Source organism: Opisthocomus hoazin, chromosome 8 (genome assembly GCF_030867145.1).
Source record: "Opisthocomus hoazin isolate bOpiHoa1 chromosome 8, bOpiHoa1.hap1, whole genome shotgun sequence".
In the NCBI taxonomy this organism is placed as follows: domain Eukaryota; kingdom Metazoa; phylum Chordata; class Aves; order Opisthocomiformes; family Opisthocomidae; genus Opisthocomus; species Opisthocomus hoazin.
In genome coordinates, this window is record NC_134421.1 from 39,304,445 (window position 1) to 39,324,904 (window position 20,460).

The 20,460-nt window shown below is 38.9% G+C and overlaps 1 protein-coding gene across 1 annotated transcript in view; it reads right to left on the reverse strand.

The window, feature by feature from the left end:
• The window catches only part of ARID2 (AT-rich interaction domain 2), a 107,340-nt gene that overhangs the window by 86,120 nt on the left and 760 nt on the right, over positions 1-20,460 (reverse strand). The window contains exons 2-3 of the mRNA XM_009943408.2: positions 20,292-20,385; positions 19,034-19,131 (exon numbers count right to left, since the gene is read on the reverse strand). Coding sequence (XP_009941710.2) covers positions 19,034-19,131; positions 20,292-20,385 — 192 coding nt within the window. The remainder of the gene's footprint in view (positions 1-19,033; positions 19,132-20,291; positions 20,386-20,460) is intronic.

A 20,460-nucleotide genomic window follows, 5' to 3' on the forward strand; every position in this document is an offset into this window, starting at 1 on the left:
GTAAAAACTGGACTAACAGAAGGCACCTTGCTCACTACAGGGCCTTGACCTTCCCAAATTGCAGGAGTCTGCTACAGCCAAAAGTAGTTCTGGAAATACAAAAAAAGTCTGAATTTACCATAATGGAAGGGGCAAGTAAGTAACTGCTAGCAGCTTCTCTACTAGGTTAAATGTAAGACAACTTACCTCTGTCCACAGCCATAAATAATTAAAGCAAAAACCCAGAACAAGAATCCTTATCCTTTCAATTTTGAGTAATTATACAAGTTGTCCCTCAAATAAGTGCTTCTGCCATTTTGGAACAAAGGAAAATTATTCTTGGTTAGAATAGATTATTTTAGCTGTAGACAAGTGAATTGTTCCAAATTGTTCCATATTTTTCCAGAGGTTTTTCTTTAAAAGCCAATGAGAATATTTTCCCTCCAACCCCTATTACAAAGAACATCATAGTTAAGAGCCACCCTTACCAAAACTGTACTACCGTAAAATTCTATTATGCTAACCATAATCTGCAAATAATAATACATTTAAATATACGATTCACTTTAGAGATGTTTTTATTATTGCAACACAATGCATCTCTTTAAAATATTTTTACTTTCTACAAATATTTGATCTGAAAAGTACATGTTGTAAAATCTTATTATATATTTAATGTTTTGTAGTAAATTTCTTTACCGGAATTAAATCTGGTTTATATAGTATATATTTAGTATGTAGAGTAGTTCTCAAATGTACAATTACAACATAAGCACGTTTTGGATTAATCGAATTACTACTAGGTAGATTTACTAGACCACACACACACTTTACATCAAATGCTATACACTGAAATATTCTGAAACCAGGGAGCTCTGGCACCATTCACTGTCCCACTCAGAGAACTTTCCTAATTTAAAAATCTATGAGAAGTATCATTATTGAAAAGGCAAACACACATACTACCAGACTAAGTGAAAAGTAAAATATCACTACATAGGAGCGTAATTGTGATTTCTCCCTACTCTTCCATACAAGTGATACGCAGACATCATCAGCTTTATACTAGTTATAAATCTGACACTTCTACTGACTTTATGGTGTCTGATTAAAAAGTAAAAGTACTAAAGTATCATGTTCACTATTTCTGCCGGAAGGCAACAGATTCCTTGTGTTCATAAGCAACATAAAATATTAAAATCAGGCCAAGAGTAAGCAACTCTAACTACAGGTGAACTTGCTTCTTTGAGATCACTATGTAAGGTAAAACTTAAAACTGATTGATTCTGATGTTGTAGTAAATCAGTCATTTTTAGAATGGTAAAAGAAAAGTAGATTTGCTTAACTTTCTGTAGGTATAAGAGTACTGCTTACTCCAGAGCTGAAAGAAGGGACTAAATACATAAAGACTAGTACCTCTAGGCAAAGCCTACGTAAGGTAAAAAAGCCTACGTAATTGGGGTGGCCTCAAACATACATAAAGAGCAAGAGATTGAGAAGGACAAGCTTCAGAAACGTTAAGAGGAAAACTGCCTACTAAAATTTGGTGATCACTGTATCCCTGATTAGTCAGGACAATGGCATATAGGTTTCAATTTCTCTGCACAAAAATACAACCATGAAGAAAGGAAGTTCCTAATTATAATCTAAACTTCCAACACACTTTAACATAATGAGACAGGAGATACTAAAACTTCCTATGCCAAGCTGTGAAACTGCTCCTTTGTGAGAAGAGTTTCTTGGATCCGTACTTATAAGACAGAGGCTCACAGACACAGAACACCCAGTGCCAGCTAGCGCACAATGAAGTTCTTCCATTGCTAAAGTGGTCTTCCACTGCTATTTCCTTTTCACTAAAGAAATTTCTAAAAAGCCTTTAATTAAATCAAATTTCTTAGGTATGAAATATTACACTTGCTATACAACTGCAAAATACAACTCCAACAATCCATTTTCAAGTCAACAAACATTTGCTGTAAATAACATTTTGTTTAGTTGAAAACAAGCCTGCAACCTTCAGGGTGAGAACTATGGTACAAGAAAATAAACACCCTTCTAACCAAACACCTTTTGTAAGGTGTTCTTACCCAAAACTCTTGCCAACCGTAAGCAAGGTCAATTTCACATACTGCACTGCATTACTGAATATGAATATGTAATATTTTCTAAGATTAAGATACACCTGTTTTACCATAAGAGTGAAAAACATTTGTGGTAGCAGTTCTCAAACTTGTAGTTAGGTAACTGTATCAGTTCAGGCTCAGAACTGTCTTTCTCCATCAATAACCTCCCAATTACAGGTCAAAGTATACACAATTGGAAGAGGAATACAGTGCAACTCCACCCACTGACTGCATTTCAGCCTTGACTATTAAGAAAGGTAAGGTGCTACAGAAAATATCCCAAGAGGCAGCTGACAGTTTAGAAAGAGTTTTAAAATTCTGAAGCACTAATACAGTATATGAAAAAAGAGGTGGAAGATCAACCACTTGCTCAAAAAGATGCCAGTGACAAGTGGTGTCCCTCAGGGGTCCGTACTGGGACTGGTGCTGTTTAACATTTTCATCAATGACTCAGACAGTGAGACCAAGCGCAGCCTCAGCAAGTCTGCAGATGACACCAAGCTGAGTGGTGCAGTTGACATGCCAGAAGGATGGGATGCCATCCAGAGGGACCTGCGCAAGCTCGAGAAGTGGGCCCACATGAGCCTCATGAGGTTCAACAAGGCCAAATGCAAGGTCCTGCATCTGAGTCAGGGAAACCCCCACTATCAGTACAGGCTGGGGGATGAAGGGATTGAGAGCAGCCCTCATGAGAAGGCCCTGGGGGTACTGGTGGATGAAAAGCTGGACACGAGCCACCCATGTGCGCTCTCAGCCCAGCAGGCCAACCATATCCTGGGCTGCATCAAAAGCAGAATGGCCACCAGGTCGAGGAAGGTGATTCTGTCCCTCTTCTTTGCTCTGGTGAGACCCCACCGGGAGTCCTGCATCCAGCTCTGGAACCCTCAGCGCAAGAAGGACATGGACCTGTTGGAGTGGGTCCAGAGGAGGGCCAGAAAGATGGTCAGAGTGCTGGAGCACCTCTCTTACGAGGAAAGGCTGAGAGAGTTGGTGTTGTTCAGCCTGGAGAAGAGAAGGCTGCAGGAGACCTTATAGCTGCCTTTCAGTACCTGAAGGGGGCCTATAGGAAACACAGGGCAAATATTTTCAGCAGGGCTTGTTGCGACAGGGCAAGGAGCAATGGCTTTAAACTAAAGGAGGGTAGATTTAGACTAGATATAAGGAAGAAATTTTTTACCATGAGGGTGGTGAAACACTGGAACAGGTTGCCCAGAGAGGTGGTAGATGCCCCATCCCTGGAAACATTCAAGACCAGGTTGGACGGGGCTCTGAGCAACCTGGTCTAATTGAAGATGTCCCTGCTCACTGCAGGGGGGTTGGGCTAGATGACCTCTAAAGGTCCCTTCCAACCCAAAGCATTCCGTGATTCTATGATTCTACACCACTTGCTCAATAACATAAGTGTTATTGATAAAAAGCATACCTTTTTTTTTTTTTACAAAGGTTAAGAGGGAAAAATCAGTCCTATGGATGATCTCCTTTCACATCTAAATCAACATTTATTTCTCTCGCTTTTGTTTGTTTGTTTACGTTGGAGTCTGTATATTCTTTGACTCGTCTATTAACAACCACATAAACACTGGGACATGAATGCACAGAAAGATGCATGAAGATTGAGATACAACAGGAAAAAAGGTAAAGCAACAATGTCAGCCACATCCAGCAAGTAAGTACTGCATTCATTGGCATGATCTTGCAGAAACATACTTCCATGGGATTTTCTTCCACTAAGGGAAGATGCTTTTGCCTTGTGCAGCAGGAGCCGCATTATTGCCAGGCACCACAGTTGGTCTCTGAACTGATCAGCACTTAAATTTTAAGAGAGGTTCATAACAGCAATACATTATACTTAAAAGTAAAAAGAACAAACAGAAACTCTAACTGGTACATTCTCCGACAGATGTTTATTTTTTTAAATAGCATTTGAATTACTTAAAAAAAAAAAAAAAAACACCACCAAAAACTAAATAAACCCAACCAATTCGGTTACAAGGAAATAAATACAAAACATCAAAATATTGCATAAATAATTCCTCAAATGTCCTACTGGATGGCTCCTGGAATTTATCATCACCTTTTTAGGCATTTCAGTTCCCACTTGCAAGAGATATGAACCTAGCAAGGATTTGAGCCTTGGCAGAATCTCATTTAACAGTATTTATTTTCAAATGCCTCTCCACTCCCTCTCTAACAAAAGGTCCAAGTCTGTACTAAGCATTCTCTTGTTCCCATACTGATGGTATGTTACAAAATTTCCTAACCATGCAGCATTTTATGCTTGCTTTCTTACACTCTAGATTCAACATTAACTGTCAATTTTATATTGCTCATAAGCAGCCGCAGATCTCCTGTGTCATTATTATTAACTCCATGCTATTTGTACTCTTTTCACCAAATATCCTCATGGTGCTATCATAACTCTGTTTGATTATGTGTCTTGATTACACAAGAATTTCTCATGGTCAAGGGAGATGCTTCAGTCTCTTCTGCACTCGCTCTGCTCCACAAAGCTACCCGTCGTAACACTTGTAACTTTTGGTATCATCCTTTGATGAACTCTACCATTTTACTTCCCATATTGAATTATTCTGTCTATCATTGCCTCCTTGGTCATCAATGCATAATATTTTCTCAATTATGCTTTTTGCATATAAAATCTATATATGCACAAACATTCTATGTGACAACCTGTGATTACGAAAGCTCTCCTGTTCTAGGACCACTCCTGGCAAAACGTCCCTACTCAGCTGTCTTGAAAATACCACAAAAATAACCTCTTTCATCATTGTGTACCTTCATTTTAAAACTCGCTAAGATCCTCTGATCTTTCTCTCTCTTCCTCATTTAGTATCCACATACATACCACTCTGAGACCTTCTGAAGTTTTACCAATTTGATCATTCTCATTAAATAGCTGCTCCATTTTACACACTAGCCAAAAACCCTATTTATCTCCATCTGTAAATAACTTCCAAGAAGACAACACAACTGTTAAGCCCTGAAAATTACCTAAGTGTCAAGACTTGGTCTACTGTAGTAAAAGCTAGTTAAAAAGGGGGAAAAAGCAATATCACAAATGAATACTTGCCTAAATGTAGAGAGCCCTTTCCTCTATATTCTCTGTGTTGTTCTTCCTGCTATAATGGGACTTCCCTGGGTATGTGACAACCTCCACAAGTTTAAAAGGAAGGCAAACAAAAAACCCCCTTTCTTCTCAGAAAATTAACCATAGGGCAATACAAATAACGTACCAAACTTGATATATTAAAAATAAACAAACAAATAAATAAATAAATAAACAACAGAACTAGGCAATTCAAGACTAGAATATGCTAGCTTGTCTCTCTGCAGCTAATGTAGCCAGTGGAACCCTGACGCAGGTTTCCACAAAAGCAGATCTCTACAATCCAAAAAACAAACAAAACAAGCCCTTACTGTCACCAAAACCCTACAAGCAGAGCTCATATCTGGGGGGCAACGCCAGTAGCACAGCAGCCACTCAAGGGACAACAGGACTGTCTGCTTGAAAAAGGATACCACAAGCTGCTATGTAAGATAACAGCAATAATTTCTGATGCACATAGGCAAGAAGGAATGATGACCTATGCTCTTTCTCCACGCTCCTCTATGCACTGAGGTAGGGCAAGAGGTAGAGAAAGGAAATACGTACCCCTTTTAAATAGTGTGTTGCTTTTATTCTCTGGAGACATCAGTGTGGCTTACAGCTCAAAAGAGTGGCAATAGGCACTACTGCTAAACACAAAGTTACATTATCTTTCAGTAAACAAAAAAAAGGAAAAAATTATTTAATAGCAAATCCCATTCCAATCATAGCAGAAACAGAAACCATGTAGCTGTATGATAACCTCTATATAACATGGTAGAAATTGCAGAGTTAAATGAAAAATACAGTTTGCCCACATTTTTGACTCATTCACCTGCCCTTTGCCCACTAAATGTTTTGATCACAACAACTTACATTCCTTAACTTGGAGTAGTTTTAAACAACAGCCATTTCATACACTCTGCTTACAGCATGCTGAGTTTAAAAGCTCTCTTTCCAAACTACACAAGCCTAAGGCCCAGGACAAGCAACAGTTTCATACCGCATATGATCAAGAACTTTCAAAAAGAACAGTACTTTGCACCCACTTCCACCTGTAAGATCCAAATTTCGTCTCTACATATTTGTGTTTGTAGATATAAAAAAAATTCTTCTAATTTTTGAAAGTTTGCTCCATTACATCTTTCTCTGTCATCGAAAATTCATTCTTAATGCATATGTAGTATTAGAGGTGGGACAGAAAGTCCACGCAGCCTATCCCAAACTTAAGCTGACATTCAGGCTTGTATATGCTACATATATACATCTATATATATACATCTATAATAAAATTCATGCACTTCTTATTCGATCAACATACAAAATAAAGCATTCATAAACATTACAAAGTGACAACAGCATTTGAAGAAACCCTTACTGTTCCATAACTGTATCCTTCTTAGCTTTCTTAACTGCAGCAATGCCCATGAAGAAATATTTTCCAAGATGAGATCTTTCTCCCTGCAAGCTCTTTAATGGAGATAAAATCTTTTATTCGATTATATGCAATTTTATGCCCTTATGATATTTTAATATAAGGATAAAAGTAACAGTAATTGTGATGATGACAGATTTTTTAAACCAAAATGAAAATGGTAAATTCAGTGTTAATGAAAAATATAAACTAACAGAACAGAAATTAATTCTGTTAATGCAGCACTGGTTGTGCAAGTAAAGATGCAAAATAACCGCTAGGTTTGTACCAGTAGATCAGAACCTCACTATAGGAAGCAGATGGTGCAACTCAAGTCAGAGACCACTGAGTGCTTCACAAATAATGATAACCTTCACTCAGTACGGACACAGCATCTGGGCCACAAGTCAGTGTGACAAATTTAAACGCGGGAGTTGGCCATTAAAGACTAATTTATCAGCATTTGATTACCTAACCCCTCCTTCTCCTTCCACAGTATCTACCCCATCCGCCCTTCCAAACAGTGTTCTCTCCACCAACGTTCCCACATTCCTGGATCCTCACCCAGCGCATGAATGCGCCCAGCTCACTCTATAGTCACATTCCTTCCCTCTGCAGTTCGACTGCCTATGCTCAAATAGTGTTCTCTCCCTCTCATTAAAATAGCTCCAAATACCTTATCTTCCCTCTTCTTTGTTCCACTGGTGACCAAGAAGCAGCTCATGCCATCTGGCCCCACTGGAAGCAGAGCCAGCATGTGCCTCCCAGCTGGGCAGCTGCCTGGTCAGAGCACAAGTGTCTTCTGCGAGGCCAGGAACCTAGCAGCACCCACGCACCTTGGAGCCTCCAAGCTGCACAGCTGGATCACTTGGCTGCCTGGTCAGGAGATGTGTGTCTTCCCGACAGGCAACTGCCAAGTCAAAAAAAATACATGAAGTCTCTGAAGTACAAACCATAGCAAACACATACCACCTGAACCAAAAGAGCCCTGAGGAAAAAAATACAGCCCTGAGAGTCACTTCCACCTGGTGGCCTTCTACAGCAGAGTCCTGTACAACGCACCTTTTAAAGTTTCAGCTAGTAAGGCAATCCAGTCAACAATCCTGCACATTTATATTGTTGCTGTATGTTACATGGTATGTGAACAATTATATTTACGTTGTCTCTACTTCACTGTAACTTTACATCATTATTTCCACAATATAAAAAAGGCTTTAATCATATTTATTTTGACATTGTGAGTGCTGTAAGTAGGCAATACTACAGATCACACTATACTAGTGGAATTATAATAAAAAGGAGTAAATTCTTTTATAAGTTTCTGAAAACAAGAAAGATGGTAACAGCTTTTTGTTTTCCTTACTTAGCTAGATCACCAGGCAGCTCCTCCCCCCAAAAAAACAAGTTTAAATTAATTTACTCATACAAAAAACAAATCCTGTTGCTTTCATAAACTCTTTAAAAAGAAAACAGCCACCAAACCTTGAGTCTGCAACTTCTGCTTACAGGCAAAGACCTCCTGAGGACAACTAAAGAAATGAACACTCTGTTTACATCAATTTCAGTATCTTAAGCTTTGAATACTGACTTTATTGACTCCACTTTTTTTATTTTCTTTCCTCGCTACAACAGGCACATTTGGCGTTAATATACATGGTCCAGACCCTACACATCTGACCTCTATAAGCACACTGCAGAACTCACACAGGACGCCACCAATTTCAGCCCAGCTCTGAAGAGGGACGAGATCCTCCCTAAGCAGATCTACTGAGAACTCCATATGGATAAAAGTCTACAAACACAGCTCTTGCAGCAGGCCTACAGAAGCACCAAGTCACTATAAAACTAACAGAGTATTTTTGCTTTCTACCAGGCACATAAATTTATGGGCAATCATCATTTTAAACTGCATCACACACAAATACGCATACAGAAATATAACGGAACATTTAGGGAAGCTGGGTGTTTGTTTATGGTTATATGCAGAACAACAGATTATTTTTAAGTCACCTTTTTCTTTGATCTTAAGAAGCACTTTCTTCAACAGCTGGACTAACTCGGTCTAGAATATAATTAAACTGCTTGTTAGGAGAATGAACGCTAGTACAGAAAAACGGGATTAGTGTACTGCTAACAAAAATCTAAATTAAAAAAAAATTTGTATTCATCTATGACAAAAAAACACCTTTCTAGGAATGTAACTATTTCAGTAATAACAGCTTATTGACTATATGACATATTAATGAAAAAATACTGAACGTGATGAAGTTGTTGTCACCAAGTACTGTATTTTGATTTTCTAACCTTTTACACTTTCACTGTGATTCCATACACATTGACTAACACAACATCTTTCTAATGAATAACTTCATGTTATACAAACAGAGAAGAGATGGCATTAAATAGCATAACAAGTTTCAAAAAGTTTGATGGAAATAACGTACTTTGAAGCATTTGGAAAAAAAAAAAACAGTTACTAAAGGTATTCCAAGCTGTACAGTAGATAGGGCCCTGCATATTCTTCAAATCCAATGAAACAGTAATTCACTACAGTGGTCAGCCTTTGCACATAATTATGCTCAGAAACAAAATTTCCACTGAAAAAAAAACATTGTATTTCTACACCTCAGAGTTACAAAAATGACCTTGGAAGAACAAACAAAATGCACACCAATGCTGCAATGCCTGACTGGGTCTGCAGAGTACCTGAAAGCACATTTTTCAGGTGTGTGAAATACCCTTTAGATATTTGTCTGGATCCTGTGAATTCTGCATGTCCACAGCTGCAAAATTTTTTTTTCAGGTACCATGGAATCTATTATCGTTTTGCTGTAAAATTCAGTATTTTACTGTTGCTAGGCACCTGACATTTAGTGCTTTGTCCTCTTGCCCTTTTACCTGCATACACCTTTTCTTTCCTTCAGTTTTCTTTACAATTAGGAATTCATTTGATTACAGTAAATATTCCATGTGCAGTCAATGGGTACAGGCATCAAGGGGTCAAGGAACAGAAGAGGAATTCCAGCTTCTAGTCAAAGACTGAGAAGATGATGATTAGCAGAGAGTAACAGACAAAAAGACCCGTGAGCTAGGCAACCAGGGTAAGCAGTAATGCAACAGTGAATCCCCCTCAGCCTACAAGCAAAGGAAAGGACTTCCGAATTGGCCTGTGTGGGTAACACCATAGAGGCCAAGATAGTGGAGAAAAGATGCCCAGAAAGCACACTCAAAACCTCTTCAGAAATAACTGCTATTGAGATTAATGAATTACCATGTTGAACGATGAGTCTGAACTATGCGTGTATATAAGTATCTCACAGTGATACAACAGATTAATACTGCCACGGAATTTATTCCCATTTACCACAGAGAGCACAAGGCTCCATTACACAGAATATTCTCTAGAGACAAAGTTAAGCTTGCACATTCATACTTAAATGAGGTCATTCCTGATTTTTTCAGGTATTTACTGTGCAAATGTAGCACTTCTGAACATATACTGTTAAAAATGTGAATTCTCCTTGATTTTCATAGATGATACTGGGGGGAGAAGTGCCCAAGAAACATCTCTGTAATCGTCGGTGCTTCAAAGTTCTACTACCCTGCCCAAAATTATAGAGGACGTATCTGAATTCTGTAACCTGGCACTGTCTACCTGGTCATTGCCTGGATTCTACATCATTTCATTGAGGTCACTAGAACCCAGATACTGCTGGGCAAAACAACCATGTAAGGGAAGAACTGTTACAAAGTTTATTTCCACAAGACTTCTTTTAATACAAATATACTTATAAAAAACCAAACAAAGCCCCACACACAGTTCTACACCTATCCTACACCACAATCACTGTTAACAGACTCAGAATATGCTAGATTCACCGCCAAAGTAAACTACTTGCATTTAGCTTAACTAAACCCCTGGGATCTATCCCAAACGAAAAGTTACCCCAACACATTACGTCCCAGTAATACACATTGTTACAGCACTTGAACAGAGCTACTCAACATCATTCGTATGATTCAGTGATCCACAGAACTGAGAATCTCTACACGTGGATTATCATGGAAGCATAGCAACCTTTGGACCAGGAGGCAGAGGCCAACGAGCAGTCATCACAGTGTGTAACAATGGAGCAAGGCATGCAGCCATAAGTATGACCCATCTAAACTTCAGCAAACAGACATATGAAAAGTGCAGCAGACTGGGAGAGAAACGGTCCCATCAGAATGATCACCTTACTGTACAGGATTTTTATGTATTTCTGGCATCTATGGATTAACAAGTAACACTGTAAATTGTTCTAAAAGACTACTAATCTGAACAGTTGCTCCTCCCACACTGATAAAAAAGGAAATCAGTATGAACACAGTTCAGTCTTGCAGACAAACATGCTCCAGTGCATCATTCAACAGAACTCCACTCTATTACAGTAGTATGCAATCCCTCTTGCAGCTTAGCTGGCTTGCTACCATTTATCTGGAGTTAAAATAAATGCACGCACATTCAGTTTAAAGATAGGAAAACAACAAGTAAAGAACTCAGTGTCACTACCTTGCAGCCGAAAATCTAATTCAGGTCTGCTTAGACTTGAACCCATTGCTCCAAGGAGGCTGTATTTTAGATCTGATACCTAGCTCACTAATCTAGTACCTCAGGCAAAGCCTAAGCTCACTATTCTGGGTGCCATCTTGCTGTTTTATTATCCTTCCTTAAGATAAGCTTCTTTCTTTCAACCGTTCCAATATTTCTCTGCTTAGGTATCCCAAGTTTATTTATTCCCTGAGGAATAAAGATTGTTCTTCCTCTCATCTATGCTATATTTTCTGCTTCCCAACACTGCAGAGGGCAAACAAGCTTATGAATAGTTTTATTTTCCTCATATATTCCTAATTTATATTCATTTTCAAATATTTAAGATATGACATAGAAGCATGAAGAGACACAATCCCTGCATTAAAGAGCTTACAGTCTCACACTTCTCTGTGAGATAGGTAAACAAACATCAGTATATCCACTTTATAAATACGAACAAAAAGATGGCAAATGCTTTAACTAAGGCCACAGAATAAATATGCATCAGACTGATAACCAGAAACAAGATCATGTGATGGGATCTCTGGCCAATTCCCTCTACAAACTGTATGTCTTCTGATAATGTGGACTGGTACTACAGTTACTCCAAGCAGTTCCATTTAGGCTGCAAGACACCATTCTGACACTCTAAACAAGCATTTTAAAACAAAGCACAGCAAAACAAAACACAAACAATCCATTCTCATAATCTGTTACATACTTATTTTTCAGTTTTCCAATTCACAGAACATAACATTATCCTGTTTTATTTTTCAAACAGTACTTCCTCAGCTATTGATTAAAGGGGAACTTTAAAACATAGTAAATAATAGTAGACCCCTTTTATGGATGGTTTAACTAAGGCTCAGGAAGAAGAAATTTGCCTGTCAGAACCAGATCCTAGCATTACAAGAAAAAAAGCTTTATTGTATTTGGATTTCATTCCTATTTGACATGCACTCTCAAAGTAACAGTCTGAACCTCTGTGTACCTCCAGTACCTCGCCTGTAAAACTTAACAAATTATGCTTCTCAATTTCACCTCTCGGAAAAGTAGGGAAGGCGTTAGGAAAGAAAAAAAAGAGTATGAAAGTCTTATCTATTGAGGTTTAACTGTAAATAAACAAGGTAATTAAAGCCTATCAGCTCTAATATTAAAAAAAAAGTCTGAAACTCCTCTTCAGGAGTTAGCCCAGGCTTATTCCACTTTGCAAGGAAAGAAGCAACATCCTTGCATTCCACATGCATTCTTGATCTTGTTGTAATACGCTTACCATTTATTCAAACCTAAGACATTACCACAGCTATTAACAACTTTAAAGCATAAATTAATTTTGATACTGTCTCAGTTGAAGATTAGAAAATGGTCTTAACATATAAACTTTCCACCAACTATTAGAAGACTCAGTAGGTCCTAGAAGTCACCACAGCTATTATACTGTTGCCAGAAACCTGCTCTTTGTAGGTTATTAGTTCTGACATCTGTCTAGATAAACTTTCAAGTTAAACAATCACAATTCTGTATTAAAACTGAAGAACAACATTCACCCCTCCCCAAATAAACCGATACACTTCAGCTTAGCAGCAGTGATTTAGGTCATTTCTAGCAAAAAGCTTGCAGGAAAATATGTTAACACTCCTCACACTAATTTTTAATACATTTTTCACCAGTAAATAGTTTACCCTCTGAAGGAAAAGCTCAGAAATGTATAGAGGCCAAACTCCTCTGCATAGTATCACAACATAACTCTAAGAGCGAGCAATTTTGAGGTAGCTATGTTTCCTTTCACCTACTGCTTGCTCTCCTCAGAAGAGGCCTAATGCAAATTTTGTATTATAAAAGTTTTATTTTCTTTTGAGCAGAATCCTAGAAATTATGACACCATCAATCCAAAGAAATAACTTCCATTGAGAGACATTCTATGATTTTAACAACCAACATACTTAATTCCCTTAAATAAAGTCTTATTAGCATGAACAGTAACTAGTCTTGATTGTGAATATGTTGACTGTATGATTACAGTACAACTAAAACAAAATTCCCCCTCCAAGTATGTAAAATATTTGCTTCAGACTTCAAAGCAAGGCCTCAGACATCTGATACATGCATTATAATTCTTATGGGGGGGGGGGAATTTTAAAAGAAATCATAAAAATGCCATCATGTATTTGTTTCCTGCCTTGCCAATGACTGCAGGATTTGTGACAAAATTCAGTGCAACAGATTCCACAGGTGAAGTCTGCAGTGTTGCAACAAAAGTCTGTAGCTATGCAAGATGAAAGCCTTCATTACAGTGTTACTGAAGGATGGACAGAACCTGTAAGGTCATCCAGTCCATTTCTCTGCCAGTCCTGGCTCGTCACCTATTGCACATGTATTAGTGTCCCGACCAGGCTAGTTCTGAATGACCCGTGGTGTGGGTTTCCCCCCTACACCGCTTGGCGTACTATTCAGAAAGTATACAAGTGTATCTTACAGCTTTTTGTGCTGCTATCTGCTCTGAATTTTCTCCCTTGGTTTCACCTCAGCTTACACGTTAACACAGCCTCTTATTTTATTTAAAGTTAGCCTCCCTGCTAAGTATTCAGGCCCTCCAAAATGCTTGTCAGATACCATCTCCCCTTCTCACTCAAAATGTTCATTTAGCCAAGCAAAACATTTATTTATCAAATCTTTTCTTTTAAATCAATTAGTCCCTTCAGCCTTCTTAAGGTTTCTCTAAGCTTCTGTTAAGTTGCCCCACCTGTTGCAGAGGCTCTGAAAGCGTAACAGCGCTCCCAACACAGCCACACAGTCTCAAACAAAAACTCATCTCCCACTTGTTCAGTGCCTCTGTGAATGCAACCTAAACTTCTTCTGATTTTGACAAAGTCTATACATCATATTGCAAATCGGGGCCTGTTCTTCCTGTCAGAAGCGTGCAGGAAGGGAGCTGGGTGCACACAACTGACAGGATTGTCAGGCCCATGGTATCACTCCTGTCCCTTTTTCAACAATGCTGCCTTCCAGGTTATTCCCTCACAGTGAATACCTGCTTTGGATTGCTGTCCCTCAACTGTTTTAGCTTGCATTTTCCAAACTAGATCTCATTTGTATTTTCCAACAATGTGCCTAATTTCTTTAGATAGCCTTTTTCTTGTTCTGCCCTGACTTGGGTTTAACTCTTCCCACTATCACTGTCTGCTAATGTCACAAGCGTACTATTCACCTTCTCGTAAAGTTAATCAATCCAGACACTAAATACGCCTAAAATGGCTAAACCTGTGTTACTATGTGCATACGTAAGCACTTATGTTGCTCTTTTAGCACCCAAAACTGCTGTGACTCACCAAATCTCTTCTTTAAACTTTGTTCTATTTTTGTTTATGGTCCTTCACCCAATTTTTCATTCAGATGACTACCCACATACATAAATAATTTTTTAATGAGAGATTTTGAGATGTATTTGAATCTCAGAAAAATACGTAAAGTACTACTACAGCTACAACTTTCTCCTCATCCACTGGGGCCTTGAACCTGCAATCAGATCTGGCAAGCGAGCCAGGCCTGTACTTCTCCATACTCACTGAGCAGAGTGCAGACGCTGTTGCAGTATCAGATCCTAATTTTAAACACTGATCAAGAACAACAAAGCAAAACTCTTTTAAAGTAATTTTGCTTGGAAAATTCCAGTCTGCTTATGATTGTTTCCCTAATATTTTTGCCATTATTTTACTAGGAACAGAATCCCCTAAATTTATCTAGTTCTTCAGCTCACGCTTTTTTTTCTTCCCCTTTTTTTCTTGAATTAATCGGTACTATTATTCAAATTCTTAGTGGCATCTTAAAGATCAAATGGCTTATAAATATCATCCAATCTTTCAAGAACCCCTTCTATTTGATGTCAGTAACTATTTCACGTGGTCCCAAATTTTAACTGCTCACACTTTCTCATCCTACTATATATGGAATTTCAGGAAATTCAGCATAATGGCTTGTCTTTATAATAACTTTTTGCAACTTCTCATTTACAAACTGACCTCTTTCCTCTGTTTGACTTTCGCTTACCTCCCCAATATTTACAACAGTGAATTCTTATTCGCCTTTAATTAATTTCTGCCGCCTTTACCAGAAGCTTACAATACGCACCTGCTTCCCACCTTTCAGAAATTCTCAGCAGAACTGAGACTTCAACTTATCTTACCTGGCACTTTGTCTTTTCACATGATTTCTCTTAATAAATACCTTTTAAAAGCAAACCGATTTTTAATTCAACTAGGCATACTTCACTTACACATTTAGTTTACAAGGTCTCTCACCTCCCAAGCCTAGACGAAGACCCACAACAAAATAAATGCATCGCTTATGCTTACATGAAAATCAACAGAACCTTACACTAACATATGAGGTCACATCAGCCCAATTCTTTGTAGGACTATAACCTAATCAACCATTAACATAAAAAACAGGCTGCATTTCACGTTAACATTCTTTTCACCTACTGTATGTTTACCAACTAACAAAAACGTAAAAGCATGCCCACATTACTGATGTTTACATTTATTACCCCGTATTAAAATATTTTCATTAACATTATAAAATAATCTTTAGAGAAGCATTTAGAAAATGCTTTACTAATTCACCTCAATTGAGATGAAACATCTAATTTGCACTACATCCAAGGGAATTACACTCTCTGATGCTGTAGAGACTTACAGAACTACATTAACAAGTACAGTCTATCAATGGTTATCGGCACTGTGGCTTTTGACTGCTCACTAAGAACCACAGTGCATAAATTACTTCACCTGTCAGACAGCTCAAAGCAACACAGGCACAAAGTTTGAATGGTTCAGACCTTCCTATTATAAATAACTTTTTTCCAGTGAGAGAAAAGAGAGGGTAGTGCAAGGGAGAAGGGGTAGACAGAATTGTCTACCACACATTCAAATACCACCTATCATAAAGCCTATCGGAATTATATCAGAAGTTTAAACAATCCACGTCTTTAACAGAGCCTAACATACATTCCCAAAGACACCCAGCAAAATTCCACAACAGTCAAAATGAAACGGTTACTTCAATGAAAAAGACGCACCTCACAACTGCCTACAAAACCATAACCCCATGACTGTTTCGCAAAACGTTCGGTTTGATCAAGCCAACAGGACTACTGACGTCACACATATAATTCAACTTCCTAAATTATTTACACATTAATTTTAAGTCAAAATGACAGCATTATTAGGGATAAGACAGCAAAACAAGCAAGTGGTCCATGTAGCCGGAGATCTTATCTCAGCGAACATGGTACGCCAGATGTTTCCTAGAAAGAAGCAACTTTCATCACAAACCATCACGAATCCGAATCTCCAAATGTGTTCAGTTTAGGTGCACATCACAATCCCCCTGAATTCAACAGGGTCCCATCTGCCATGCAGATCCTTCACTTAACAGGACACACAACATACAACTGGATAAAAAATTATATAAAAGTTGATAGGCCTCAATTTGTTTGGCTTTGTTTGCAAAGTCATTACAATTGTGAGGCCAAGATTATAGTCATACTTGAGACTCAAGAGGAACATTTTTTTCCCCGGAGGTAACTGCTCAGCAGTTCATGAAAATCTAGCCCTGTAAGAAAACTCAGGTTACGTTCTTCAGCTCAGATAAACAAGACCCTTTTTACAAATTTGCCATTAGAGCATTTTTTTTCTTTCCCTATAACCAAATCCCCCCCCTAAACTTCTAGGTTAGAGCTAAATGAACGTTAACCTGAGATACATGTGTATACACAGTCTTACTACTGCACATGTGAGGAGGTGAACTCCGCTGGGAAAGAGTTCACATCAAACTTAGATTATGTGAGAAGCAACAGTGAGTAAAGCAGTAATTTAGAAAAAAAAAAAAAAAAAAAAAAAAATCATCCACCAAAACCCAATCCACCCCGAAACCAACAACCTTGACAGTTCATTTCAGAATGGCCTAAGTAAATCACAGAGATTATGATAAAACAGACATTTTAAAAGATTTTTCATCTTAACTGTATATCAACTTTTTTCTAAAGTCCAAATAAACAAAAAACATTTCACTTCTTTGTATGCTATCATTTATACATATTTTCAGCAACTGTATTTTAAATAATGTCAATACCAGCACGCTAATAATAAAAATAACATTTTTGTATGTCTGATTCCAAATTAAAAAGTAGTATCTGATTAAAAACTAATAGTCATTAGAAGCATAAATTAACATTAATTGTGTTAACTGTCACAGCATATAAACGCTTTCAAAATACAGATGTAAACACAAAAGACACAACCTTCTACTGCAAAAAGTTAGGCCATTCAAACACTTCTAAAATATGGAAATGAAAAGGAAAGGGTAAAAGCCAAAAAACTATCATTTTGTAAATAATATGTAAAATCTAGTCAAGTAATAGACTACATGGTCCAACAGAAAAACTCAAAAAGCAAAAAACTGCTTTCTATGACCCAACAAATTTTCAGCAACACTACCTCAATACCATGTAGTAGAGGGGAAAAAAAAACAAACAAACAAACAACCAAACAGATAAGGACATCCTAAAACGAACTTCCCACTTCATTTCTAGGCCTGCTAGCAATCATAAACTTTGCTAAAGCTGTTAAAAATGGTAATTCCTTTTCTTAGCCTGGATCTTCAAGCAATCATATGTCACCACCAAAAAAAGAAAAATTCAGTAACTACAGAGATCTGACTAAGGTTTTCCAGACATCACTGTAACTCAATAACTACTCCACTGTGCTATGAACTCTGCAGCTTCAAGCTGGAAGTCAATCTAGGACAACCAATAGAAAGTGCACCTGTACAATTACTGCATTTCCTAATTCAGCAGGCCAAACTAGACACAGATAAAGCTTGTGTGCACTCAGATCACCAAAACAGAAGTCCAAAAGCCCATACATCTTTTGTTCGCATTTCATATCTATATTATCATTAACTGCAGTGAAAAATATCATTTATACCATTCAGAAACAGAAAATTAAATTCCTTAATCTACACACACAAAACTTTATTCTGAATGAAATATAATTGTCTATATATAGCATATAAAACACTACATGCACAATAACTTTCAAATCTTTCACACAAAGAATAATCATCAAAAGTCAATAAAGATTATTTTTTTAGAAGTCATCTAGTAACCGAACAGTACCACATACAGTAATTTAAAATATTCAGTATAAACTCCATGCTACACTAAAAAATAATCTGCATATCATAATCACAAAAAATAATCTGTATCATTTCAAGGAACGCAATCTTATTTTTAAAAACTGCCAATAATCTACTATTTTTCAAGAAATTATTTAGCTCTTTGTACTCTAAAATAAAAAGTATGCTGCTAGTAATTGATAACAATATAACTAATCCACAGAAATCTACCTTCCTGCAGATGCATTTTCATTCAATGCCTGACCCCACTGAGAAGTAAACAAGTTTACACGTATCAACACATTTCAGTGCTCCAAAAATTAAGCTAAGTTTCTGTAACTACAATAACATGACCTCTTAGTAACAGTCCTTTAGTACAGTAATTCTACAACGATCGATAAAAATGGCTCTGACAATATATTGTTTATATACTTGAGATCACTTCAAAGTTTAAGGCTGGCAGATGTAAAATGCAAATAAAATAACTACAGAACAGAATCACCTTTAACTGATCACTGCCCCAGACCAGTAAGGAATTACAAGTTCTTCCTGGTTTATTTTATAGCATTTTTAAAGAGCAGGGGTATTTTTATTATTGCACACACCGAACACCAAATATAATCCCACACTCAAAAATACCACTGCAACAGCTTGATAGCACTCACCGCAAGTAATACTGTTTTAAAGCGAAGGCAGCGTTAGAACAACTTCTGGGAAAGTTAAACTCCTCTACAATTTCTCCCCACTGATTCTTCTCTGATACCTGTCAAAAACAACACACAGGCCGAGATACACAACGTAGACACAGACACGCCGTTGCCAGCCAACATCACACAAAAAAAAAAACAACACCAAAACCCCACGAGTTGCCATGAAGCAAACAGATAAATATGTAAAAAGAAATAACCAGGAACGTGCATGGGATTTAAGACTCTGAATTTTACTGTCAGTCGGTGGTATTCCCCCTTCGGGAATAATCCCGCTTTTCACCGGTATTTTACTTTATTTTTTGATATCTACTCAATATCGGGGGGGTGGGGGGGTGGCGGGGACGGGGGGCGCCGGGAGGGTCTGCATTGTTTTGGGGTTTGTTTGTTTTTGTTTTTACTACCTGGACAATAACCAATCGGGAGTCCCTCTGTCGCCCCCTTTTAAATCCTGCCGCGGTCCGTTAAAAACCCGAAGAAGTTTAAAATAATGCGGGGAGGAGGCGGCGACGGGGGCGCCCCCTGGCCCGCGGGGCGCGGGGCGCCGTCCCGGGGGGTCCCCCCGAGACGGATCCACCGACACCGAGAGGCCTTTCTTTTGAGGCCTACATTTCTGTCCCTAGCCTTGAAGCCTAAAGATGGCTATTTGATTACACACCGTCTTGGGTGCCCCTTTTGTCATTTTTCCCCGAGAAGGGCTCGCAGGGCAGCGCCCGGCCCCCCCCGGCTGCGAGGATCGTTTCCTAGCCCACGCTCCGTGCCGATTATCGATGTTAAACATGCCCGCTAATTTTGAGTTGCACTAAAACTGCGCTCAGACTCTCTCCTCTCCGTCTCTCTCTCCCTCCCTCTCTGCGAGAGACAGACGCGCACACAGCCTGCCACCGCAACCGAAAGGAACTGCCCCTCGCCGGCCGGAGCCCCCCGCTCCCCCCTCGCCTCCTCCGGGGAACGGGGCAGGGGCCAGGGGCTGCGGCGGAGGCACGGGCGGGGGGCGCGCCGTACCCCCCGGTCCCCCTTCGTCGCTCCGCCGACAAGGCCAAGCCACCAACCTGCCTGCCTGCTCGCTTCCTCCTTCCACCCCCCACCTTCGCTAACCGGCTTTAAATAGGACGGTTCCCGGCCACCCCGGCTCCCCCCGCCGCCCCCGGGGGTCAGAGGAGACTTTTGGGAAGAGGTTAGTGGGAGGGAAGCCCAAATTAAAACTTCCACTCACCTTCCCAAATCCGCCTAAAGTGGTGACTCTGGTGTAGAGAGCGTGAAGATCCAGCTCCTTCCCACCCACCACGGGGATCTTCTTAAAAGGAGACCTGCCAAAGGAGATACACACAAAACACCGCAACTTGTCAGCTCTGCCCCCTTTTCTCCCCTCGCTGGGGCTGCCG